This window comes from Lycorma delicatula, chromosome 1, assembly GCF_047948215.1.
Source record: "Lycorma delicatula isolate Av1 chromosome 1, ASM4794821v1, whole genome shotgun sequence".
Taxonomy (NCBI): Eukaryota; Metazoa; Arthropoda; class Insecta; order Hemiptera; family Fulgoridae; genus Lycorma; species Lycorma delicatula.
The window spans coordinates 26,259,056-26,271,174 of NC_134455.1; the positions used below are offsets into that span (position 1 = coordinate 26,259,056).

General features: G+C 32.4%; 1 protein-coding gene across 1 annotated transcript in view; it reads left to right on the forward strand.

Annotated features, from left to right (window-relative positions):
- The window catches only part of Cpsf73 (cleavage and polyadenylation specificity factor 73), an 87,512-nt gene that overhangs the window by 44,465 nt on the left and 30,928 nt on the right, over positions 1–12,119 (forward strand). Inside the window, exons 11-13 of the mRNA XM_075380546.1 lie at positions 119–271; positions 10,167–10,275; positions 10,979–11,163. Of these exons, the coding sequence (XP_075236661.1) occupies positions 119–271; positions 10,167–10,275; positions 10,979–11,163 (447 nt within the window). The remainder of the gene's footprint in view (positions 1–118; positions 272–10,166; positions 10,276–10,978; positions 11,164–12,119) is intronic.

Genomic DNA, 12,119 nt, shown 5'->3' on the forward strand with positions numbered 1-12,119 from the left:
ATTAAAACCAGAATTTTTTCAGTTTGTGCACTCTTTTATATTTTACTTATTCAAAATAAAAATGTTAATCTCATATTATTACGATAATTGTTATTTATTATTAATACCGATTTGTTAGGTTTTAGTTCATGGTGAACAGAATGAAATGAGTCGTTTGAAAGCTGCTTTACAACGTGAATATGAAGATGACCCAAATACGTCGATGGATCTACATAATCCACGCAACACTGTTGCTGTTGAACTCTATTTTCGTGGTGAAAAGACAGCAAAGGTATAAATAAGGTTTATGCAGCTATTTAAAAAGTATTCCAATATTTTCATATTAGAATATCTTTTACTGAGATCAAACGAAAATATTTCTTTTGCAGTGATTGCTTAATTATGATTATTATATGTATAGTAGTTATCAATTCTTTTTTCCCATTTTATGATTTGAATATTGGCTATCACAGGTACTTTAAAGTTACTGATTTATTAAATCAATTTTTCTTGTCCTAAAATTGTATTTTAATCATTTTTAAGTACTTTATATGATTTAAACCGGATAATTTTCTTAGTTATACAGTATTTACATACTAATTCAAACTTTCCAGTATTGTCTTTTTATTTTCCTTAGGGTTCAGACAGTTTCTTTTTGTTTTACTACATTTTGGAAGGATATTTCTAATTTTTGGGATTGCTGTAATAGCTGTGATTGATGTGTGTGTGTGTGTGTGTGTATGTGCATGTGTATGTGTGTGTGTGTATATATATATATATATATATATATATATATATATGTGTGTGTGTGTGTGTGTGTGTGTGTTTTACTATGTTGTTTAGGTAAATTTTAAACCATCACCTGATATCATTACTAACTATTTGCAAGTGTTAGGAAAAAAGTGAATAAAAAGACCAGATATTTGTTCATAATTTTATTTTTCATTATATACATATTTCAATTATGCTAGACATTTTCATAAATACAGTCAAATTCCTGTAACTTGAATACTTATAACTCGAAAATTTCTTCAACTCAAAATTTATTCTAATTCCCGGCCGTGTTGTATTATGTTACACGAAAATTCCTTAACTTGAAAAAAAAATCCCGTAAGTCGAAGTAAAAAGTTAGATTGTTACAAAAATTTTATTAGTTTGTAGTTTATTACAATATATAGTTTATTACAATGTATTATTACTATTTATAGTTTATTACTTTTTTAAGTTTATAGTTTATTACAAAAAATAAAATAAAATATCCAAGTTCAACCATTAGGCCTATAATACCAATCTTTTTTAGTTCATAAATGTGAAACAAACATGATTCAATTCCTATACTATGCGATAACAAAAAAAATGAATCAACATACAGTAAAGAGTGAAGTGAATTCATATATTCACTGGAACTTGTTTGTCATAAGAACTGACACTTCTTACGACCATCTTAGCTCATATGTCTGTTTGGGTTTGTTTGCTACTGTAAACAAGGATGTTCTTATTCTTTCCTTACAATGATTTTTATGTGTTTAGTTTTTATACAATTAGGTTTAGCTTTTATTCAGTTTGGTTAGTTGTTTTTACACTTTCTGTTCTTTTTTTTTAAATGTCAAAAAGAAATTAAAAAATATTTTCAGATGATAAAATAAGGCTCATAATGGAAGTAGACGAGGGAAAAAAGAAGAAAAACTTGATGACATCGAAATTCAGTATACCACTCAACATGCTTATAACGATTTACAAAAACTGTGAAAATATCTTGAAAGAATGTTGTAGCCTTCGTAACTCAGACATTATCAAAAGAGTAAAGTCTGTCAAGTATCTTGATGTTGAAAAAAGCGTTTTAGAGTGTTTTAAAAACAATTGTGATCAAAATTTTCCTATCAGTGAACCAATTTTATGTGAAAAAGCTGAGTACTTGGCGAGTCAGTTCAATTGTACGGATTTCAAAGTGTGGGTTGGCTTAAGTTTAGAGATAGACATGGAATAATTTTTAACAATGTTTGTGATGAAAGTGCTAGTGTAAATGAAGAAGTTTATAATATGTGGATCAGTATACTAAAAGAAATTATGAGCACATACAATGAGTCTTACATTATTAACACTGATGAAACTGGACTGTTTTACAAATGTTTACCTAACAAAACTTTAAATTTTAAAGGTGATAAATGCCATGGTGGGAAACGAAGTAAAGACACGTCACAATTCTTTTAGGTGCAAATATGTCAGGGACAGAAAAGTTGAAATCTCTCTTAATTGGTAAATCAAGAAAACCATGTTGTTTAGCTAATGTTAATTCTCTGTCTATGTATTATGAAGCCAATAGAAAAACATGGGTTACTAGTGAAATCTTCAAAAAATGGTAATTAAATTGGATAGTATTATCATTCAAAAAATAGAAAGATTTTTCTATTTATTGACAACTGCTTGGCACATTCAAAATCATTTCCTCAGGAATTGTTATCAATAAAATGCATTTTATTTCCACCAAATGTTACCTCTTAACTTCAACCAATGGATCAGAGCATAATTCAAAATTTTAAGCAAATGTACAGGAAAAGGATTATAATGAAAACGTAAGAAATGGTTGAAAGAAACAAAAACCAAAAATTAATCTTCTTCATTGTCTATGGGAAGTTAAAAACTCTTGGAATGATGTGACTGAGCTAACAATTTTTACCTGTTTTAAAAAAGTTGGGATTTAAAAACCCACAACAACCCGTTATTTTGTTGGAATGTGAACAGACCAGCAGTGAAAACCTTTGTTCTAGTAACAATAATAGTGATGATAACAATGTTATTGAATGGCAGTCAGTTACCAACGTTTTACAAGTACCCAGCGATGTAACTTTCCAGGATTATGTTTCTATAGATAATTGGTAGTAGCCAAATACCCTACTGGTAAAGATATTGTAATCAGTATGATTAACGCCAAGGCAAATGAGAATGACACTATAGAGACTGATTCGGATAACAACCAACAATGATGAACTACCCTGCATACTGCCAGTAGTTTAAGTTTAAGTTTAAGGGAAGTTAAGATAACATTGATTCTGTTTGAAGATTCGTTGAGTCAAAAGATGAAGTCTTATTCTTTAAGTTTGGGAATTGGTGTCCCCACCGGCCTAGCCTCTGCAGCTCTTCTTCTCACTACACACTGAGCTGCTAAGCACTTTACACTATACACATATACTACACCAAGAACACTACACAAATTACAACATTTACCCTTACACAACTACACAACAACATCCTACACTGATTTTCTTACATTTACACCTGGTGGTATTGTAACATCTTACGAAACCCTCGACGATTTTTCAAATGCCAAGGGTATGGTCACATTACAATATCTTGCTCAAAAAGAGAGATCTGTGGTAGATGTGCTAAGGAAAGCCACAATGATACTAACTGCTAAGAAGATGAAAAATGTGCTAATCGCAGTGGTTCGCATACAGCTTGCTCCCTAGATTGCCCAACTTTTAAGGAAGAAAAGGCAATTCTCAGAATCTTTACCGAGCAGAAACTATCTTTTCCAACGGCACGCAGAGAATATAAAAAAACTATTAACACAAGGAACCTAGTTATACCAGATGTATCTTTTGCTGCTGCTACATCACAACAGGCTCCTACAAATTTAAGTAATCAGCCATGCAGATCCTGCAGTGAGCTAGAAAAACTTGTTCAGATGTTATCTGATCAAGTTGCATCACTAACAGTCACTATTTCAGAGCTGAGAGATGAACAAAAAGTCTTTTGTTGCAGTAAGTGAATCCAACAGTGTGATTCCTATGAAAGTTCCTGTTCCCAAAGTTTTATCAGTACGGGCAGAGGTAATCACAGCTGGCAGTAAGCCATCTAATAAGCTCCCTGTTAAGGGAACCCACTTAACCACCCCCTCTGAGATGTAATCTGCGGCATCCTATTCTGCTAAATCTTCCCCACCATCACTTCATATACTGGAGGATATGATTGAAGTATCACCTGACCCCAGGGCATCAGAGCTCTGTAAAAAAGAAAAACCAAATCACGTACAACTAATTTTTATATACTTTCCTGAATTTATTTATCTATACTAATGAATTTTATTCAGTGGAATGTTAGAGGTCTTCGGTCCCGCATTGAAGATATTAGAGTATGGCGCATGATTTACTAATCATGTGCTTCCAAGAAACACATCTTCTACAACAAGCTCCAATAATACTCAGAGGGTATTTCTGTGAGAGATACTACTGTCTAGTAGACAGTAGAGGAGTGGTGGAGTGGTTATTTTCATGAAGAATGAGGTGTCTGCTGCAAGGATTCAACTAGCCACCCTCATTCCTGCTGTTGCAGTAAAGGTCTCCATCCCCTTCAAATTGCATATCTGCAGTTTGTATCTCTCACCGAACTCTGAGTTCACTGCTCTAGAAATTTCAAATCTCCTCATGCAAATACCATCACCATCATTAATAGTAGGAGACCTCAATGTCCACCATATTTCCTGGGGCTCAAGATTCTGCTCCACTCGAGGAAATATGCTAAACAGAGTGAGACAAGACTTGGACCTTTGTTTACTGAATGATGGATCACACACATTCATGTCTTTATCATCTGGTACTGTATCTAACATTCACCTCTCCATATGCTCACCAAGTTTACTCCCTCATCTTAATTGGTCTGTTTGTGATGACTTACACGGCAGCGATCGCAGACCAATTATTATTGGTTTCGGTGTTTATTGCGAGGTGAAAAGAAGGCCATAGAGGTGGATTGCTGAAAAGACAAATTGGAATGGGTACCATAAAGCCTTCCAATCACAGTATGACAATGGTGTAGTCATCCTTGACCAACTTTCCTCTTTTTCAATAGATATATCCCACAAACATCGGGTAATCCGAGACGTCCTTACACTCTATGGTGGAATGATGATTGCCAAAACGCTATTAGGAATTGACCACAGCCACTATGCAAATTTAATTGTAGGCCTACAACTGAACATTTAAATTTATATCGCAGAGCTAGAGCGGTATACCATCGAGTATTGGATACTAAAAGGAAGTCATGGATGAAATATATGAACACTATCTCATGCACTTCCCCACATTTTCTGTGTGGAAAAAGATCCGTGCAATTTTTGGATCACCGAAACAATCTATTCTCGGCCTTATTGATGAAGGAGAACTCATCATCTTTGGCTGTGGCAAACACTTCAGCAAAATCTTTTTGCTCGGTGTGTCTCACTTCATCATATAATAACGATTTTCAGAGGTATAAGATTCACATAGAAGTATTATCGTTAAACATTGGTGAGTTAAACGCCCTATTTGTATTCAAGGAATTGTCAGACACACTTAAAAACTCACATGACACTTCCACTGGACCGGACAACATTCACCTCGGTATGCTTTCACATCTTCCTAATTCGGCGCTACAACATCTGTTGACCATTTACAATGGTTTATTCTCCGAACAAGTCTTTCCACCTGGCTGGTCAGAAGCCTTTATTATACCAGTACTTAAACCTGGTAAAGACAAAACCAACCCATCAAGCTCCCATCCTATCTCTTTAACAAGTGTTTTGTGCAAAGTAATGGAGAGAATGGTAAACCACAGGCTTACATGATACTTGGAGAGACATGGCCTTCTGTCTCCAGAACATTGTGGTTTCCAACAAGGATGATCTTCCATTGACCATTTAGTGTCAAGGGAAACATCCATACAAAACGCTTTCCTACATCGCCAGCACCTCGTTGCTATCTTCTTTGATATAAAAACAGCATACGGCATGACCTGGCATTGTGGTATTTGTAACATCCTCAAAGAATGGGGAATCAAGGGCAATATGCTTGCTTTTATCTGGAGTTTCTTAAATCACCGAACATTTCGTGTTTGTGTGGACGATTCTCTTTCAGGTATTGTCATCTTGGAGAATGGAATGCCTCAAGGTAGTGTATTAAGTGCCATTTATTTTCTGTAGTCATAAACAGTATTACCAAATGTGTGCAGGCACTTGTCTCATGTTCTCTATTTGTTAACGATTTTGCTATTTACATTGCGACCTGTTCAACACCCACAGCAGAGAGACTTCTACAGAACACTATATCTCACCTTGAAGCTTGGGCCAGGGTTATTTGCTTTATGTTTTCATCTGAAAAAAACAAAATGTGTAGTCTTTTCTCGGCTACAAAACCCTTCTTTTCCACAAGTTTTTCTGAACAGACAGCAATATCTCTCCCCACATCAAGTTTTTAGGTGTATTTTTTGATAGCCATCTTACTTGGGTCAAACATATCAAAGAATTAAAACAAAGTGTTCCTAACTTTTAGATATGATGCGAGTTGTTAGTAACACCAATTGGGGAGCCGATCGGTCATGTATGATACATTTTTATTATTTCTTTGTTCGTTCCTGTTAAGATTATGGCTGTGTTGCCTACTCTTCAGCTCAACATACCGTGCTTAAAATGCTGGATGCTTGCCACAGGTGCATTTAGATCAAGCCCTGTCGCAAGCTTACTTGTAGACTGTGGTAAGCCATCACTTTAGGATTGACAGGACCAGCTTTTAGCATGTTATTTTACTCGTCTCAAAGGACAGCCAAAGAATGAGTCAAAAGCCAGTGGCTTTTGATTCATTCCTTAGAAATCCTAATGTAGGAAGGTCCAAGCCATGTTTTACTGCACCTGAAGGTGTCTGTTCCCAACATCTACTGCACATATAAATGTTGACACACCTTCATTCTTTCCAATGTATCCGTGCTCATATCCAATTTGGGGAATAAACCTTATAAATTTTATGTTTGACCTTACAATATTTAATAAACAATCAATACTGCCTACTGTCTTCCAGCAAATGTTTCAGTGTGTTCTCTTCAATATGAACCCAGACGCAGTGGTATACACTGAAGGATCGAAACAGTACGATACAGTTGGTTGTGCGTTTGTTGTCAATGATAGAACTTATATGTTTGGTCTACCTGGTATTACGAGTGTGTTTACTTGCTGAACTATATGCTATTTTTGCGTAGTGCTGGGTTTATACAAAAAATTTAATGTTGTTGTGTATATATTTTATATTGGAAGAGCTTTTAATATGTTTGTTTTTTGTTTTAATCTGTGTGGTTCTGTGTTTTTGATTCTGTTATCCAAGTAGGTAGTCTTTTACACCCTGTTGGACTTTTATTAATTTTTATAAATTTTTTTGTTATTATTCTTACTTTTATGTTTCTTTTAAATAAATTTTATTGTATTTTTAATCCTCCGACTATGATATTAGTTGTAAGTCTTTAATGATATTAGTTCTACGTTTTATTTCATTTTTGTTATTTTAGCTTTTAACCTAGTTTTAAATTTTATGTTAGAGTTTTTATGTTTTTTAGTTTTTTTTTAGTCCAAAAATGGGCCCTTTGCACCCATCTCAGACTTTGTTAAATTCTATTTACTTTTAGTTTTATTTTAGATTTTATTGTGATATTAGTTGTTTTATTTGTCTTTTAAACTAGTCTAGTTTCTTCTATTTTTTTATAAAAAAAAATTCTTTCTGATATTAGTGCATAGACGTTTTTTCCCCCTCTAAAAAAAAAAAAGAAAAAAGCCAATTATTTCTTAACATTTTATTTTTTATAATTTTAATATTGTGTTTGTTTTATCTGAAAAAAACTTTCAAAAACACAATCCTTGAATTTGAAACTGAACCATATTTTATATACAACACAACAATGATATTTTTTGCTATTCATAACTCTTTTATAGCCTTTTATATTTTTCATTCATTAATGATTTTTTTGCAATAAATTTATTGTCAGTTAGAAAAAATGTGGTAATTGTATAATATTTTTGTGTGTATTATTTATTAGCCTATATTTTGTTTAGTGTCTTTCACAGTAATAGAATACTCTTCAGGTAAATTAAGTTTAACTTACTAACTGCATACATACTATATATATATAGTTTGTATACATACTAACCAGTAGTACGTACTGTGTACTGTACTTATAATGCTGAATCATGTTGTGTAATAATATTGCTTTGATATAAGACTATATATGAAAAAAATGCAATATTTTCTTAAATAGTGCTGTATATTTTACAAGAGTGAATTTACAGTGGGTAGTAATTTTGTAACATGTATGTTTCTTTCACTTGAATTTTCCATAAATCAAATTTTTTTTCATTCCCTTGAATATTCAGGTTATAGGAATTCCACTATACATCTATTTTCAACCAGTTTGTAAAATCAGTTTGAAAGTACTGCTGTTACTTTGTTCAGAATACAGAAAAATAGGATTTAATAACATAAAATTACTTATAAATACAAAGTGATTTTTTAGTCCTATTACCCAATTGTTAATGTCTGGTAATTTTTTTTCTAAGAAAGGGAAAGTTTGTTTTGCGACACAAAGTTGGTAGCGCTACTCAGCCGGTATAGATACGGCAGAGTGAGTTGATTCTCCTTGAGCTGTGTAAACTTTTGTGTCGTTTCCGGTCATGTTACAAACAGAATGTCTTTTACCATAGAACAAATTTTCATTCTTGAACAATATTTTGCTACGAAATCATACGTGAGTGTATAAGAATCATTTCAAATTAAATTTGTTGGTGTTCCTCCGCCAGAAAAAATGTCAATTTCAAGGCTAGCAAACCGATTTCGAGAGACAGGTAGTGTTTGCGACAGAAAACGTAGTGGTCGACCAACTCGCTTGACAGATGGCGTTGTAGAGAATGTGAAAATAAGATTGCTCAATTCTCCACGGAAAGGTTTATGAAAACTTTCCACGCAAGTTGTTTGTCATATTCGAGTGTTCAGAAAGCTGCTAAAAAATTGAAATCGTATCCATATTGTATACGATTAGTACGATCAGCAAGACGGCGCTGCATGCCACACGTCTCGAGAAACCATGGATTTTCTGCAAGAGTTCTTTGATGATTGAACAATAAGCAAGGGCTTATGGCCTCCAAGGTCCCCAGACCTCACATCTCCTGACTACTTTTTGTGGAGTTATATTAAGTCCAAGGCCTTCAAAAACGATCTTCACTGTTGATGAACTTAAAGTCAATATTACAAACTTAATCACAAATATTTTCAATGCAACTCTTAAAAAGGTTTCTGCTAATATGCTGAAAAGAGTCTGTGCGTGTAACCGCAAGGGGTGGGTATTTTGAGCATATTCTTTAACAATTATGTAAGTAATAGCTTTTTATTAAATCTCTTTTGTAAATAACAAATACATTTTTTATTCCACCTAAATTTCCCTTTCTTAAATTACATTTAAAATTGGGTAACAGGACTAAAAAATCACTCTGTAGTATTTTTTTGCAAACTCCTAATTTTTTTACTTTCTGTACATGTTTTATCTGTTGTCCCTTAGTATGATTATTTGAAATGAAGAAAGGTGTTTAGTATAACAAATATTTTGAACCATCTGATACCCCATTGAAAAATTTCAAAATGTTTTTTGTTCTTGTATCATATTGATGCAGAGCAATTTGCCTGCTATAGTTCAATTTTCTGTGACATCAGGAATTGCACCTTTTCTGCGGCAATAGAGGACAGAGAAACTGATAGTTATAAAGGTTTCTAAAATAAAAAAAGTAACAAAGAATATAGTGTAAAATAGTTGAAAAATATATAATTAAAACTAGGTTTGTGTTTTTTCAGACACTGAAAATCACATATTTTATTCTTGTGCATAAACTACATCATTTATCAAAATGCTTGACAAATGTCTTTGTTGATGGAATTAAATTAACCTTAAATTTTTATAACAAAAAAAATTTTGTTATTTTCCTTTAAATATCTTTCAAATGTATTTAAAGAAATTTATACTTTTAGTAGGTTTAATTATTAATTTGTTGATTACTTTTATCATAAACACACAAGGATTAAGTTTGAACTCTAACTAAAGTATAATTATATAGTGATATTCACAGACCAAGAATGATGCAGTTTAAAAATAATACTCAACTAACAGAATATGTGCAGTTTATAAAAATAAAAAAAATAAAATTTTTTACATTGAAAAATTGAGGCTGTTGAATGAGGATTTGGGGAAAAATGAGTGAAGTTGTTGAATCTTGTTGCAGAATTATAAAAAGTTATTATAGTCAGTGACATGTTCTGGATCTCTTAACCAGTCATTGTGTATATTCTATTGAACTGAAAAATAATAAAGAAAGTTCTATTTAGTATAATGTATTTTATGTTATCTAGGTTATGGGTTCATTAGCTATAGAGAAACCCAAACCTGGTCATAAGATATCTGGAATACTGGTTAAAAGGAATTTTAATTATCATATGCTTGCACCTAGTGACCTTTCAAGTAAGTTTACTGTAGTTTTTCTTTTGTAGTTATGTAGAGTTATATAAAACAATAGTTTAGCAATTATCAACATATTAGATTATAAGAAATTTTAGCATTAGCTTTAGTTGCAATTGAGATATTATTTCAGTATTTTAAGAATTTGTCTACTATGTACTATTTTTCATACAGTTTTTAGGTTTTATTTTTATTAGTGACATGATATAAAAATTATAAGATTTTTGCATATTTATTATAATTGGGTGTTTGTTATATAGTTCTTACACATAAGAATGTTGAATAGTTAGTGGTAGATTTATTTTTATTTATTTGACTCAAGAATACTGTACAAAAAATGATCTAATATTCAATTAAAAGAAAAGCACACAGTCAGTTGGAAGAAAAAAAACACCATATCCAAGTCTTCTCACCTTCAAGAAGTGGACTGTATAAGATGCCTTGGCATCATAACTGATGATACAACATAGATAACAGCTAACCCTAATAAATAACAGATTGTAACAGATATAACATAGAAACAAATAAATAATAATAGATGAAGTCAAACTTGGATAGGTTAGATTGCTACTGTTCACCAGAGTAAAATGATGTTGGTGAAATTAGTATTTTTTACAGTGACAGCTATAATCTCTCTGTGTGATTTGTGATTTAGTTTATTACAGACTTCATCAATATTTTAAGACTAATTGGTTCTTATTTTCAGAGTACACAGATATGAGCATGAGCCAAGTAGTTCAACAACAATCAGTTTATTTTTCTGGTTCACAAAATGTTTTGAAACATCTGCTCTTTCAACTATCTGGTGCTGTCCAAAGTGTTGATGATAAAAAAATGAAAGTATTTGGATGCATTGATTTAACATTTGAAAACAAAATGGTGACGCTTGAAGTAAGTATTAAAAATATTTATTATTTTAAAGTTGTGTCATCTCATTCCTTTTCAGGGTTTACTTATTGATGAAAAAAGAAAGGTACATGTTTTGATCCTCTACATATTTATCACTATATCTTACATGTTTGCTTCTCTATTGAAAATATTTATTTATTTATAATTCTTTAGTACACTTATACTGCAAGTTCTTGAATCAGCTTAGCTTTAAGGTTATCAAAATTATGTGAATATTTTTATGAATGATGTTCTTTATTTTTCTTCACACTGCTACATCATGTATATAAAAGCAGGAAGAGAAAATATCAATGCATTCTCAGACTTTTGTTTTATAAATGCATATAAGAGTTTATTTCAGTTTTTTTTTATATGTTTTTTATTAATTTTATTATAAATCTTCTAGGAAGCAAGATTTTAAAATTGTGTCACCTACTGTTCAGCACATAATATCATGCTTAAAATGCTAGATGCTGTACATCTTACTTTCCTTCAGCTTGCTGCAGGTGCCTTTAGATCAAGCCCTGTCGTCATCTCAATTCCCCCTCCCCTCAAGAAAGAAGAACATCCATCTCATAGTGTATCTAATCATTACACCACCTCCTCCGATGCTTGCCATGACTGGCTTAATCAGAGCACATCTGCTCTCAAACTGATCACATTCCACCGTCATCAGTCCAGCCTCATGAGATGCCACCAATGCAGATGACTCAAGAGGCATCCAGATCGGAAAATTCCACCCTAGTCAAATTTCCCTTCGAAGAATACATCAAACATATAACTGTACCATGTAGCTCTCAGGAACTAAGCTAAAAGCCTACACGCTGAAGATCAAAGATCCCACGCCTAACTCTACAAATTTCTATTTCTACCTAAACCGAATGTATCCACTTTACAAACAATTGCAAATAACATTTATGCCACAAGAGCATATCAATTCAGCCAAATTTCATTGCCAC